The 14,491-nt window shown below is 35.3% G+C and overlaps 1 protein-coding gene across 4 annotated transcripts in view; it reads left to right on the top strand.

Annotated features, from left to right (window-relative positions):
* GPBP1 (GC-rich promoter binding protein 1) overlaps positions 1–13,838 on the top strand; it is a 70,700-nt gene extending 56,862 nt beyond the window's left edge. For 3 of the 4 annotated variants that reach the window (XM_005694685.3, XM_018065599.1, XM_018065598.1), the window contains exons 8-13: positions 4,522–4,706; positions 5,296–5,436; positions 7,181–7,348; positions 7,803–7,990; positions 11,075–11,177; positions 12,867–13,838. In XM_005694685.3, the coding sequence (XP_005694742.1) occupies positions 4,522–4,706; positions 5,296–5,436; positions 7,181–7,348; positions 7,803–7,990; positions 11,075–11,177; positions 12,867–13,025 (944 nt within the window). In that variant the 3' untranslated portion in view covers positions 13,026–13,838. The remainder of the gene's footprint in view (positions 1–4,521; positions 4,707–5,295; positions 5,437–7,180; positions 7,349–7,802; positions 7,991–11,074; positions 11,178–12,866) is intronic. The other variant, XM_005694686.3, reaches the window with a different exon arrangement.

Here is a 14,491-nt window from a genome sequence, read left to right as displayed (position 1 = left end):
TGGTTAAGTGCATTATCAAGATAGTTTTGGGCACTGACATTAGGTCTTCTACTCTTTAGTTATTTAGACTTTGGGAAGGTTACTTAATCTCAGTCAATTTTCTTGTCTCTGAGATGAAGATGGAGCACTATGCTAATACTAATGAGAAAAGCATTGTTAATAGTAAGTTGTCTGTTAAATTGGTATCCTTGATCATGTTACAGCTGTTTAATATGAGTTAGCTAATTAAGTTCAAAACCAGTAAGTGAGAAAGATTCTGATAGATTTACAAAAAGACAAAAAGTGATAGATTCAAAAATAAAAGGGAAAACTGATTGACTCAGAATATAAGCCAGCTGTATGGAGAGCATGAAAACAGAAAAGAGAATATGGAATCGAGATGTCAGCTCTGACTTATGCATGTGGCCAACTTACTTTGTATTATACGTGGCAGTGTTTTAATTCTAATTTTTCTTCAAAAGATTGAGCCTCTCCCCTCCACTATTGGCTTTGTATTTAAGGAACAAAACTTACTACAACATTCAAAGATACTGGGAGATCATGAAATAACAAGATGATAAAACAATATTTAAAGCCAGGTATCATCAGATTACAGTTGTTTGTGAGGATAGAAGAAAATAATGATATGAAAATCCACAACTCATTTTGCCTTTAGGTATTTTGAAGGCAATTTGAATATCTGCTTTATATGAAATAATAAGCATATATCATTTATAGAAGGAAGTCACCGAAATCACTAATTATTCTTTGTAAGTGTTCGTGTCTTTCATCAATGCATAAATTTTCTCTTAAAAAAAAAGAGCAGTTTGAATCTTTTTCAGGAAGTTTACCAGTTGATAAAGTGAAGAAAGTATAGAAAGAGTCATTGGATACTGTTTGAATCCAACAGATTCAACACCTAGCTCAGAAGGTTCATGTCAGGAGAATTTGCAGAGATAATCTATGAATAGATAAACCAGTTTATAAGTAATAGAAATGATGCAGATTTAAGTTACTAGTGCTGCCATCACCTTTGCCATTGCTTAGATGGATTATTACCATCAAGAACCAGCTTTCCCACCGTGCCTCTTTCCCTTCTCCCTTCCCTCTCCCCCTTCCTCAGACCTCTTCCTCACTCGTCTTTTTGGTTCCTGTGTTCTTGTATTGATATTTAACACATTAATTTGAGCACTTAGCTAGAATGTCTCTATGAAATAGTAGGGATTCTGAAGTCCAAGTTCTCAATTTTGGTCAGCCAGTCTCATGATACCAGCACTAACCTGCATCTGCTGCTCTTGGAGAGTCTCCCAGAGCAGCAGGGAAGGCTGGTAGGAATTGCCTGCAGCTCACCCTGAGGACACAGACACCAGTGGCACACACAGTTGGGAACACGTCACCAGGTGAACACCACTATTTTCGGCCACCATGCCATCCTGGCCCATCAGACTAGGAACACATTTCTTGTTAAACAGGCAGGTTTGTATAGTGTGTTCAGCATAGATAATATATGATATAGGTTAGTCTTTATTTTGTTTATTTCTGTTGTAATTTTTCTCATCTTCTATACTCTTGTGGTCGTTCAATTTAAATTTTAGGTTTAAAATTCTTCAAAAAGACACCTTTAATTTGAAATAGTTACCTATTACAGTGGAAAGAACATTTCACTGTAATTCCGAGACAAGAACTGTTTTCATTTTATAGATGAGATTAACTAGTGATGTTGGAGCAAGTATCAAAATTTTGTAAATCTGGTACGAAAGCACATGGTCTTAATTTCTGTACTATTTGAATATGAATGCTTATGTAAGTCAGTCAGCACTGTGTCTGCTTTCTTTTTCCTCCCAGTCCCTTTCATCATCTTTTAGGTACCTTTATTATCTTTTACTTTATTACCTCTTGTCTGTGACTGATTTCTTGGGCTTCATCTTTCTTTGTAGGATTTTCTTTCATTCTTTGCACCATAGACCTCTTTGAGGAAACTGAAAGTATTTCTTAGGTATCTGGAAATCCAGTTTTAGGTAAGATGAACTTTGTAGTCAGAAATTACATTGAGACTTAATCATCCCTGCGTGTTTATTTGTTCTCCTCTTCTGTCTTCTAGTTTTGATCAGTGATGACTTATGTACAAAAATATTATTTCTTTTTCGTCTTGTATCCTCAGCCTTCAATGTGAAATCATTTACTTCTGCCTAAAGTACATTGTTTAGGATTTGCTTTAGTAAAGATTTTACTTCAGTAGATTTACTTTCCTTGGTGATTAATTTTTGTCTGAAAAGATTTCATTTCTGTCTTGTGCTTTATATGGCATTTCCAAGTCCCACTCTACAATCTAGGATTCTATATAGTTCCCTCCTCAGCTGTTGGGTTTCTTTGTGCACACACTAAGCTGAAGTTTCTTTCTTTACTTTATTTACTCTCTAGAAATATGGGTTGATATCATTCATTGTTGAGGAACCTCCTCCTGTTCTTTATTGCTGTGTTTGTTTACTCCTTCATTATAGTTTGAGGGGCTTCCTGGTAGCTCAGATGGTAAAGAACCTGCCTGCAAGCAATGTAGGAGACCTGGGTTAGATCTCTGGGTGGGAAAATCTCCTGGAGAAGGGAGTGGCAACTCACTCCAGTATTCTTGCCTGGAGAATCCCGTGGACAGACGAGCCTAGCGGGCTACAGTCCTTGGGATTGCAAAGAGTCAGACGTGACTGAGCGACTAACCCTCATTATGGTAATTTTAACATAAGGATCTAAAAGGGAAGGAAGGTAAACTTGTGTGCTTAATTGACGATATTGGAATAGAAGTCTTTGCCAGTTATGTATGAACTTACTGTGGTGCACAGATAAAACCGCCTCCTACTTCAGCACTTGGATTTTTCTGAGATCAGACCGTAGAGACTCTTAGACTTTTTGCATTTCCCAGCATCAGTCATCCCTCAGATTCCTGAGGTTCATTAACTTAGATTTTGAGTACCAGACTGTTATCTCTTATATTCTAATTTAAAGAATTGGTAATTTCAGGAGTCTTTTTATTAATTTTATTTATGCTGTCACTTTCTGCTTACCAGAAGTAATTGTAAAACTTAAAATTGTTTAGCACTATTTCTAATGTTCTTCATTGGATCTCTGTGTAAGGTCATTATTCTTCATTTTCGTTTTGACTTCAGTGTGTTAGTTCTTCAGAAAAACTATATATTGGTGATGTAATTAATGTCCTTGTGTGCCTGAAAATATTTTTCTTAGCCTTCATATCCTGGGCCTTTGTGGGTAGCTGAGAAGTTGGAATGCTTGCCCTAGTAGATACACTTTCAATGTTTAACTTTCAGAAAGATGAATATTTTCTCAGTTTGCTTTAGGTTCTTGAGTGGTCTGTATTTTCATTTGTTTGCTTGTTTTTGGTACACCACAGGGCTTGTGCAGTGAAAGCACTGAGTCCTAACCACTGGACCATCAGGGAATTAATTCTCAGGTTCTTGTTCTTCTATTTTTTTTTTTTTAGCATTACAATAAATGAACTATTTTATCAGCTCTGTAGTTTGAAAGAGTTTAAGTTTCAGAGGGACTTTGAGAATGCCTCTGTATCCCTAGTAGTCGGTTGTTTAGTTTCTGAGATAAATCAATAGAAAGTTTGGTTTGTTTGATGCAGGCCATCATTATATACATATGTACTACTCACTGTCTTACAGGATCATATCTTAAACTAATTTTAATTTACATTTTCTGCAGTTTTGTTTCCAGTTAATTCTTTTCTTTGAAACTCTTCAGTGGTGAAACTGATGGCTTTCAGAGTTTTTTCTATAGGAAGAAAGACATGTCACTGCCATTGTTGGGAACATGCTCATTGTAACACCTGTTTAATTACACATTAACTGTTTGGTTACAGATTAACTGGTTAAACTCTAGAAGTTGTATTTCATATTTTAGCAAATACAGTTGTTTTGAGAAAAACTTTCTAGTATAATCTTCAGAAGCAAAGATTGAGTTGGATCCCCTACAGCTTGCACAATGCCTTCAGTTTACTTTCGATGGCCAGTAAATATTTGAATGAACTGGTATTGTGAAAACATAGTTCCCCTTTTCATTAGTCATAAATTAAGCAGGAATTTAGAAATAGAGGGACTGTAGACCCTTTCTTATTGGTAATAATTTTATGAATGAAATAAAAAGAATTAGTAAAACTTTTCAAAATGGAAAAGAGGAAAATGTATTTCAAGTCTTAAGAGCTGTTAGGATGAAATTTATAATTGAAAAATATACTAGAATGTAATTAATTTTGGCTTGGTCATAGTTAGCATTCTAGGCCACTGTCTAACTGAATTCATCTCAGAATGTTACTTGACATTGCTCAGTTCCTTGCTATGGTCTGATGATTGTTGAAGCTTTATTTCTCAAGCAAGAATACAATTCATACTTACATAGCTTAGCCATTTTATCCAAGAAGCAGCTGTTATTTTTAAATATAGTAAAGTTTGGAATATGCTTTTCTTTGGTGATTTAATTTTATGCTAAAATCTAAACTGTATAACTGTTGCTCGTGCTTTATTTATACAGAATATCCCCCGAATCCTAAATCTAGAACTCAAAGGATGCTGGTCATTAAGAAAGGTAATACAAAAGACTTACAACTATCTGGATTCCCAGTAGTAGGAAATCTTCAGTCACAGCCAGTTAAGAATGGGACTGGTCCAAGTGTTTATAAAGGCTTAGTTCCTAAGCCTGCTGCTCCACCTACAAAAGTAAGTTCTAAATTGTTTAACATGCAAGTTACAAGTTGATATCAACTGAATTACTTTGGCCAAAAAAATGTTGAAAAATTCACATCGAAGTAGGGAGGGTATTGGTGGGCTGCTGATTTCTAAGTGGAAAGTGTTGGGCCATTGTGTATCCTTAAATTATCTTTTAAGTGGTTCGTGTGTTTGTCTGTGTATGTTTTCTTGTTTTAATAGTTAGTAGTAAATGAAATCTGTAAATACTTGTTTGCCAGATGCGTCTGTGATATATTTGCTTAATAATGGTATAAAATGCTGTACTTAATCTTTAGTTTTAGGCTTTTGAAACTCTCACTTGTGTTTTCTTGGTATTAGGCAAAAGAAACCTAACTTAAGATAAAACTTGGAAAAAAAGCAAGGTAGTTAAATGTTTTATCTGAATACCAGATTTTGATTTTATTTGTTAAAAAAAGAACCATGTAGAAATGATTGATACAATACAAAATAATTTTTTAAGTCATATTTAGTCATTTTATAGTATTCACTTTGTTCTCTCTTTCCTCTATGTAATCTGTTTAGATACACATTAATTAATGTTTGTGTGTTTTTTCTTTAGCCTACACAATGGAAAAGCCAAACTAAAGAAAATAAAGTTGGGACTTCTTTCCCTCATGAGTCTACATATGGTGTTGGCAACTTTAATGCTTTTAAATCAACTGCCAAGAATTTTAGTCCATCAACAACTTCAGTGAAAGAGGTATGGCATTTAATAAAAGTACTCCTGAGGAGCCAGATGTATCTCAAATCATGATAATTTTAGTTCTTCCAGAATTCAGATACTTCTCTCTGTTTGCTAACTAATTTTGCAATTTAAGGAGGGCTAATTTTAAAAATTACTAACACAATGTCCAAATAACCTAAAGTATAGAAAATTCTATGGTAAAATAAACATGTGTAACCCATTAACCAGAAGGAGTAGTTAAAAAAAAATTATTTGTTTTTGCTTCTGCTGGGTCTTCATTGCTGTACAGGCTTTCCTTGAGTTTTGGCAAGCGGGGCCTACTGTCTAGTTGCAGTGCCTGGGTTTCCCTTGTGGAGCACGGGCTCTAGGGTGCTTAGGCATCAGTGGTTGCAGCATATGGGCTCAGTAGTTGGAACTCCTGGGCTCTTGATCACAGGTTCAATAGTTGTGGTGCACAAATTTAGTTGCTCCTCAGCATGTGGAGTCTTCTGGATCAGGGGTGGAACCTGTGTCTCCTGCTAAGTCTGTGTCCAACTCTTTGTGACCCCATAGATGTAGCCCACCAGACTCCTCTGTCCATGGGATTTCCCAGGCAAAGATATTGGAGTGGTTTGCCATTTCCTCTTCCAGGGGATCTTACTGACCCAGAGATTGAACCCATGTCTCCTGATTGGCAGGCAGGTTCTTTACCACTGAGCCACCAGGGAAGCCCCAGAAAGAGTAATTTTTAAGAAAAGAATTATGAAAACAGATGTTTTTACTTTTGTCATAAAGTTATGCTGTGATATAGGATTAAACCTTGACTAAAAAATCAGGATTTATATACTCTTCTTTTGGGGATGATGGACATTTTATTAGTATTAACACTCAGGACAGAGAGGAGGAAGAAGAGAGAAAGATGCATGTTTACTGACTTTGAATACTTAATAGCTTACACATTTCTTTCTCATTTGGCCAGCTTTGTGAAACTTCTAGATGAGGGACTTCCCTGACCAGTTCAGGGACAAAAGACACTTGTGACTATGTTGTAATAACTGAGATTGTTCTGGGTACTATATTGGAATATTATAACCCCCTCATTGACTAGTTCTCAGTCACAGAATTTTAGAGCTGTGCTAGAAAGACCAGCATTCCCAGCTGGTTAATTGTGGCTTCAATTCATTATAGTCTGCAGATGTTATTGCTAAGTGAAGCATTTTGATTTATTCCCAAGGCTTAAAATTCTTGTGACACAGAATTCCAACATTCTCTTTCCTTCTGTAGTCCACTCTCAATATATGAAAAATAAAAAGACTCCAGTACATGTCCCTTTACCACGCTCCTCTGCTCTTCCACAAAACTTCCCTTGTGAAATTCTATATGATAAACCCTTAGTGTACCTGTGCATAAATAATTATACTAGTTCATTTTGGAAACTATTATTAGAACCTTTGAACTCTGTGGAACACAGTTTTAAAAACTGCTTTAAAAAATATCTATATATAAATATTTAAACAATTTCAGGATCCATTTTATAAAATAATATTTAAAACTCCTAATTTAGAATCATAGATCTTAGTATTATCAGACTTTGTTTCTCGGATAAGAAAGATCATTCAGTGAGATAGATTAAAAATAACAAGGATAGTAGAAAATAGAATTTAAAATCAATTTTGTTGTATATTGTGAAGAAAGTGAAATAGAAAGTCATTATAGTTGTGAACTTTATGTTGATATTAGTTCTCTATGTATTTATCAACATTCTAAATTTTTTTCTTAGTGTAATCGCTCAAATTCTTCTTCACCTGTTGACAAACTTAATCAGCAGCCTCGTCTAACCAAACTGACACGAATGCGCACAGATAAAAAGAGTGAGTTTTTGAAAGCATTGAAAAGGGACAGAGTGGAAGAGGAACATGAAGATGAAAGCCATGTGGGCTCAGAAAAGGTAATTGAAGGTGTAGTGTAATTCTTGGGCTTGACATTAGCATGTCATTGGAATAGTTGGACAGATATTATTTAGAATCTTTGAATATTTTCATATTTCTGAAAGCAAGGCTAGTTAGCTATTTGCATAAATAATGAATTCCTTTCTGAATAGATTTTTCTTACTCTAGTTGCTGTTCAAAAACGAAATTTAAAAGATTCCTGTTCATATTTGTACTTTTGGTTTTCCCCATCTTGCCTGCCTTTGTCCTTTTAATTTTTGGTTGAATAGATGTGAATACTTGAAGTTAGTAAGTTCCCTTCACAACTTAGTTTTACATCTTATGAAACTGTTTTCTACATGATTATATAAACATCACAGTTATGTTTTATCCATGAAGATCTAACCAGGATCTATTAAAGTTTCCTTTTTTAATAACTATTCTCTAATTTTTTTTTAACTCTTCAAAAATCAGGATGACGACTCATTTAATTTGCATAACAGCAACAGTACTCACCAAGAAAGGGATATAAACCGAAACTTTGATGAAAATGAAATTCCACAAGAGAATGGCAATGCCTCAGTAATTTCCCAACAGATCATTAGGTCTTCAACCTTCCCACAGACTGATGTTCTTTCTAGTTCACTTGAAGCAGAACACAGGTCGGTGTTTTTACTTTTTTCTCTACCCAAAATTTTGATTTTACATGGAAAATTGATTTCTTTTTTAACAACTTCATCGAGATATAATTTATATACACTCTTAATTTTTTTACTCGGTTCGTTAATTTTGGGTGTATTTGAAGTTGTGTAGCTGTCACCACAGTCAGAACATTTCTTTCACTCCATAAAGAAACCCCATGGTCATTTACAGTTACTCATTGTTACTCTCTTTCCTGGGTAACCACCAGTCTACTTTCAGTAATACTTTCAAGGTACATCCATGTTGTAGCATGTGTTTCTCTGAAAATTGAGTGCTATTTATTTTCCATGGCTTCAGATTTTCTGTAAATCTCTTTGGCGGGGATCTGGGGGAGGGCTGTGGGATCTGTTTCCCGACCTGGGAGCGAACCCAGCCCACAATAGTGAAAGCATTAATCCTAACCACTAGACCACTAGGGACCTCCCTGTAAAGTTTCTTAAGTTAACATACATACTTAAGTACTCATGTAGCTTGATTTAAAAAGTTAGGTATCAGTGATACAGTTCTCAAGGATGACTTTTTTTGTTCAAATATGTTAATTAAAATTTAAAATGAAATAATTTGGCATATATATTACTAGTTATCAAGTTTCAGTATACCATCACAATATTGAGGATAGTTTCAACATCAGAGAGGTAATTGTTACCTTGTCTAAGCACCAAATTAATTAATAGAAATGCGTTCCAGAGAAATTCAGAGGAATTTGGGGTTAGATAGCATTATGGCTTGAGTACCAGTTAGAAAGTTTTAATTGGGACCTAAATTAAATCTTAAAGGGTGAGACAATACAGGCAAGGGTACTGGGTAGTCATTTTGAAATGGGGGTATGAAAAGATGTTTAGAATAGAATACACGCATGGTTTGTTTTAGGGCTGATGTATAGCATAACTTGACAATAGTGTGGAGTCCTAAATGGAGTTAAGAGATACACTGCAAAGGCAGGGTCTTAGAGATCTAGTCAAACTATCTGAATGCTTTAGATGAAGAAGGAGCTCTGTCTTATACCTGGTTTTTGAGTAGGATTTGTGACTCAGGTCTTCCACTTCTAGTGCTGTGCTTTTTCTAATGTAAGGAATTTGAAGTTGTGGTCATTGTGTGTTATGGAGTTTGCTCTTTCAGGAATTGGGAAGCTGTTGAAAATATTTGGCAGAGGGTGGTAATTGTGAAAGTGATATTAGAGTGATTTGATAATAGTTTGAAAGAGAATGAGAAGAAATGCTAATGAAAAGGCAAAGTGCAGATCACTGTTACGATCTGTTCCTAATTGTGGGTTTAGTCCAGAGGCCACAGAGTTTGGTGCAGTGTATATTAACTGGGGAGGCAGAAAACCAGAATTCTGCTTCTTTGCTATCAAGTAGGCAAAATTTTTTACTTACATGATCATGGTTTTTCATCTGTAAAATGTGGGTATAGTGTTTTGTTGTTCAGTTGCCAGGTCATGTCCGAGTTCGCAACCCCATGGACTGCAGCACTCTAGGCTTCCTTGTCCTTCACTGTCTCCTGGAGTTTGCTCAAACTCATGTCCATTGAGTCAGTGTTGCCATCCAACCATGTCATCGTCTGGTGCCCCCTTCTCCTGCTTTCACTCTTTCCCAGCATCAGGCAGGGTCTTTTCTAACGAGTTGGCTGTTCCCATCAGGTAGCCAAAGTATTGGAGCTTAGCAGTAGTTCTTCCAATGAGTATTCAGGGTTGATTTCCTTTAAAATTGACTGGCTTGATCTCCTTGCTGTCCAAGGGACTCTCAAGAACATTAATTATCTAGCACCACAATTTGAAGGCATCAGTTCTTCGCCACTCTGCCTTTATGGTCCAGCTCTCACATCCATGCATGACTACCGGAAAGACCGTAATCTTGACTATATGGACCTTATCAGCAAAGCGATGTCTTTGCTTTTTACTGTACTATCTAGGTTTGTCATAGCTTTCCTGCCAAGAAGCAGTCATCTTTTAATTTCATGGCTGCAGTCACCATCCACAGTGATCTTACAGCCCAAGAAGAGGAAATCTGGTATTGCTTCCACCTTTTACCCTTCCGTTTACCATAAAGTGATGGGACCAGATGCCATGATCTTAATTCTTGTAATACCGAGTTTTAAGCCAGCTTTTTCACTCTCCTTTACCCTCATCAAGAGGTTCTTTAGTTCTTCGCTTTCTGCCATTAGGCTGGTATCATTCGCATATCTGAGGTGGTTTCTGTTTCTCCTGGCAGTCTTGATTCTAGCTTGTAACTCATCCAGCCTGCCATTTTGCATGATGTTCTCTGTGTATAAGTTAAATAAACAGGATGACGATAAACAGCCTTGTACTCCTTTCTTAATCCTGAACCAGTCAGTTGTTCCATAAAAAAGTTCTAACTGTTGCTTCTTGACCTGCATACAGGTTTCTCAAGAAACAGGTAAGATGGTCTGGTATTCCCATCTCTTTAAGAGTTTTCTACAGTTTGTGATGCTCCACACAGTCAAAGGCTTTAGGTGAAATTATGGGTATATTTCAAGTCTCTGAGCACTGATTTTTTATGAGATTGTTTTACAGTATGTAAAGATCTACAGAGTAGTCAATTTGTGACAGGTTCAGTTTGAAAAATGAGTTAGGTATAAAAAGGAGTAACAAGTGCTTAAGGGATGTAATTATTAAAAAAAAAAAAAAGAAAAACAGAAGTAGAAAACCTAGTGAATAGCTAAGAACATGATGAACTATAGTGGCCTTAAAGAAGATGGGGAGGTGTATTGCTTCTACTTTTAGTATAAGAATTTAGCAAATTTTCTTCAGTTTTTAGCCTAAAGAACCTTTTGCAGGTTTCCAGCCTTAGAACCTCTTACATCAAAGATAAAGTAATTAGGCATTTCATTCTGATCTTACTATTTAAAACAGTTTATTGGGCATAATCTTACCTATTCATTTTCAGAAAGATATTTAAAGCATAAACCCTACCATCTTTTGTGCAGACTTTGTATAATGGATCATGTTTTCTTGCACATAATATAAAAGGACTTAATTTGGGTGAAATTCTAAATTAAATGTATTCATTTCCATCCCTTTCCAGATTGTTAAAGGAGATGGGTTGGCAAGAAGACAGTGAAAATGATGAAACATGTGCACCCTTAACTGAGGATGAAATGAGAGAATTCCAAGTTATTAGTGAACAGGTAAGAACTGAATGATGTAAGCTCACTTTAAAAATAGCCCTTCCTTAATCAGAACAACATATAACTAAGCATTTTTAAGGGGTGAGATAGAAGTTTTATTTAGGGATTGGTTGAGCATCACATTATAGGTCAGATTTGCCTTTGTTTTAAATAGGTCTTCAAGGCTGATTTCTTTAAATCCATGGATCTGCAGTGCTTAGAAATTAGTGTAAAGAATGTGTCAGATTTATCATTTTCTAGGCATTTAAAAAATGACTTGGTGATAAGTAGAAAACAACAGTAGCTTTCTTAAATGTGATTTCATCTTTTATCCTTTTCTTGGCACAGGAATTTTGATATCCTGTAACATCTTAAATATATATTTTTAATGTCTTCATAGTTGCTCTTTTGAAAGAGTTGTTGTTTAGTCACTAAGTCGTGTCCGACTCTTGACCCAGTGAACTATAGCTGTTCTGGCTCCTCTGTCCATGTGATTTCCCAGGCAGTAATATAGGAGTGGGTTGCTATTTCCTTCTCCAGGTCATTTTCCCAACCCAGGGATCAAACCTGATCTACTATGTTGGCAGGTTATTTCTGTACCACTGAGCCACCAGGGAGTATTTCTTAGAAGATGCATGGTAGAGTTGAGGGAAATCTCAGGGAGTTTTTCAATTTTTTTTTTCAAATCCATTATACTTTTTGAAAATAGTTCTGGTGATACAGAAGTGATTTTCTATATAGAAGTATTATCAATGTTAATAATCTTCAAAACACTTTTCACATGGCTTGAATGAAATTTTTGAGGAAATTAGTTATATTTACTTAATAGATTTGTCATCCTAAAAAAAAATTTGTGCCAAAATGCAAATAGCATAAAATTTACCATTTAGATCATTTTTAAGCATACAGTTCTGTGGCATTTAGGTACATTCACATTGTTATGCAGACATTACCACCACTCACCTCCAGAGGTCTTTTCGTTTTATAAAATTGAACCTCTGTACCTATTAAACCATAACTCTATTCCTTGTTCCTCCCAACCCTTGGAAACCAGCACTCTGGTTTCTGTCTCTGAATTTCACTGCCTTAGCCCCTTATGTAAGTGAAGTCATGCAGTATTTGTCCTTTTGCGACTGGCTTATTTCACTTAGCAGAATGTCTTCGAGGTTCACCTATGTTGTAGCATGGGTCAATCAGAGTATCTTTTTTCAGAGACACAATAACCCATTGTATGTGTATGTGCCACATTTTGTTTACGCATTCATCCATTGATGGACACTTGGGGTGCTTCCACCTTTGGCTGTTGTAGATAATGCTGTGTGAATATGGGTGTATAGATACCTATCTATCTGCATGGGTATAGATTGATAAGTAGTATCTCTTTGTCTGTCTGTCTGTCTCTCTGTGTATATATATATACACACATACCCCAAAACATTAGAATATATATGTATATATATGTAAATGGTTAGGTATGCTGTAAATGCAGCTCTCCCAAGAGTAGTGATTTATTCCTAGGAAATATTTTGTTATATTGGTTTGATCTATAGTTACCTATATAGCTATTTTTTCGGAAATGATTCTGTAATCTGTGGAGTTTTTTTACCTTTAATGTGTTCTTGGTTACATTCAGTTTCTAGAGCATTCTTAGTTTGTAGTAACTCTTGGAGGATAATTTATTTATTCAGTTTACTTCTGTTGATATTTTAGTTACAGAAGAATGGTCTGAGGAAAAATGGTATTTTGAAAAATGGCCTGATCTGTGACTTCAAGTTTGGACCCTGGAAAAACAGCACTTTCAAACCCACTATTGAGAATGACGACACAGAGACAAGTAGCAGTGACACATCAGATGATGACGATGTGTGAAGGATTTCCTAACAGCTTTAGAAATTTTAGTGTGATACATCTCTCATACAGTTTGGGGTGAATTGTAAAAATGAAGAACTATAATTTATGTAGTAAAATACCCCATTAGAAGATGATTTTTTGGGGGACTTCAATATGAAGAAAACCAAGAATGTTGTGTTGGGCTGTGTTGAACATTATTTCCTTGTAAATGAATGTTGTAGAAATGAGGACTTTGGTTGATCCAACATTGACTTTCTTCATCACTGCAGCATTTCTCTGACTAGCAATGTGACGATGTAACAAATGAGAGTTTCTCATTTAATAATAAAAAAATTGTGTAATGTTTTGCAAAGCTTCTGTCTTAAAATGTCCAGGTCTTAAGAAAAAAGGCAGCTTACACTGTTCTGCTTGCAGAGTCATACCTTTTCATACAGTGGAAATCCTCAAGTCCACTTAGTGTGGCGCTGTCCCCAGCCTTCCCCCTCCAAAAAAGGACAATGTAGCATGTTGGCTAAAACTGGAGCAAAGTGCACTAAAACGTTAATTTCCTGAACTCAACTGTTGTGCTAGTCACGTTTTAAAACATAAATTGCTCTTTAGCCATTTGTAGTTCAGTAAATATAACAGGAGAGACTTGCCACACTTTCTTCCAAATTTAAGGAGGTGATTTTCAAGAGCTTTATTTGGATATATTGTAAGACCAGGATTTTCAGAGTTGATGGAAAAGAGTCTTGTGGGAAAACTTATTTTGATAAATTATTACACATGCAGAAAAACTGATCACACTGACTGGATCTGTCCACGTGGAAAATAAACTGGATTTTCAGAATATTGTCGTTCTCTGTAGTGTTCAAGATATTGGTCTCTAAACACATTGTGGTTTATTCACTTTTTAAAACAAAGTGATACTTTATTTATTCCTTTATGGTGATTACTTTTGAGTTTAGAAAAAAAACTACTTAAAATAGCCCTTTTATTATCAACTGCTTAACAAGTTTATTGAATGAATGGTAAAAAACCACTTTATTTTTCATTTGCACATTAATTATAGAATTTTCTCTTTAGTGCTCACTGTAAGAGTAATTTTGCTTTCTTTTTTTTAGTATTTTTGATTGTTCTGATTTTGTTTACCCACATTTCTTTTAGCTTCTTCCATCCCACTTCATGTTTAAATATATTCTGATTGTAAAGAGCATAATCTTAAAGCAAAAATGTTTAAATTAACATCCTCAAGATGTTTTCTCAGAGAGCTGGAATGTTTTTGCTGTTTTCCATTTTAGAAATCCTATACAGGATTCCCAGCTTTCAACAGAAGCCAGATTTTTTGGTTCACATTGAGACTGCTGGTGATGGGGAAATTTAAACAAAACACAAATTTCACCCCCACAAAACTTCTGAGGATGAATTAAAGTGGATATTAGTATTAAATATATCTGAAAATTTATCTTTTATAATAGGCTTTTATTATATAATATGCCAAAAAC

The sequence above is a fragment of the Capra hircus genome, chromosome 20 (assembly GCF_001704415.2).
Source record: "Capra hircus breed San Clemente chromosome 20, ASM170441v1, whole genome shotgun sequence".
Taxonomy (NCBI): Eukaryota; Metazoa; Chordata; class Mammalia; order Artiodactyla; family Bovidae; genus Capra; species Capra hircus.
Note: the sequence above shows the minus strand (reverse complement) of the source record. Positions and strands in the feature narration are given on the sequence as shown.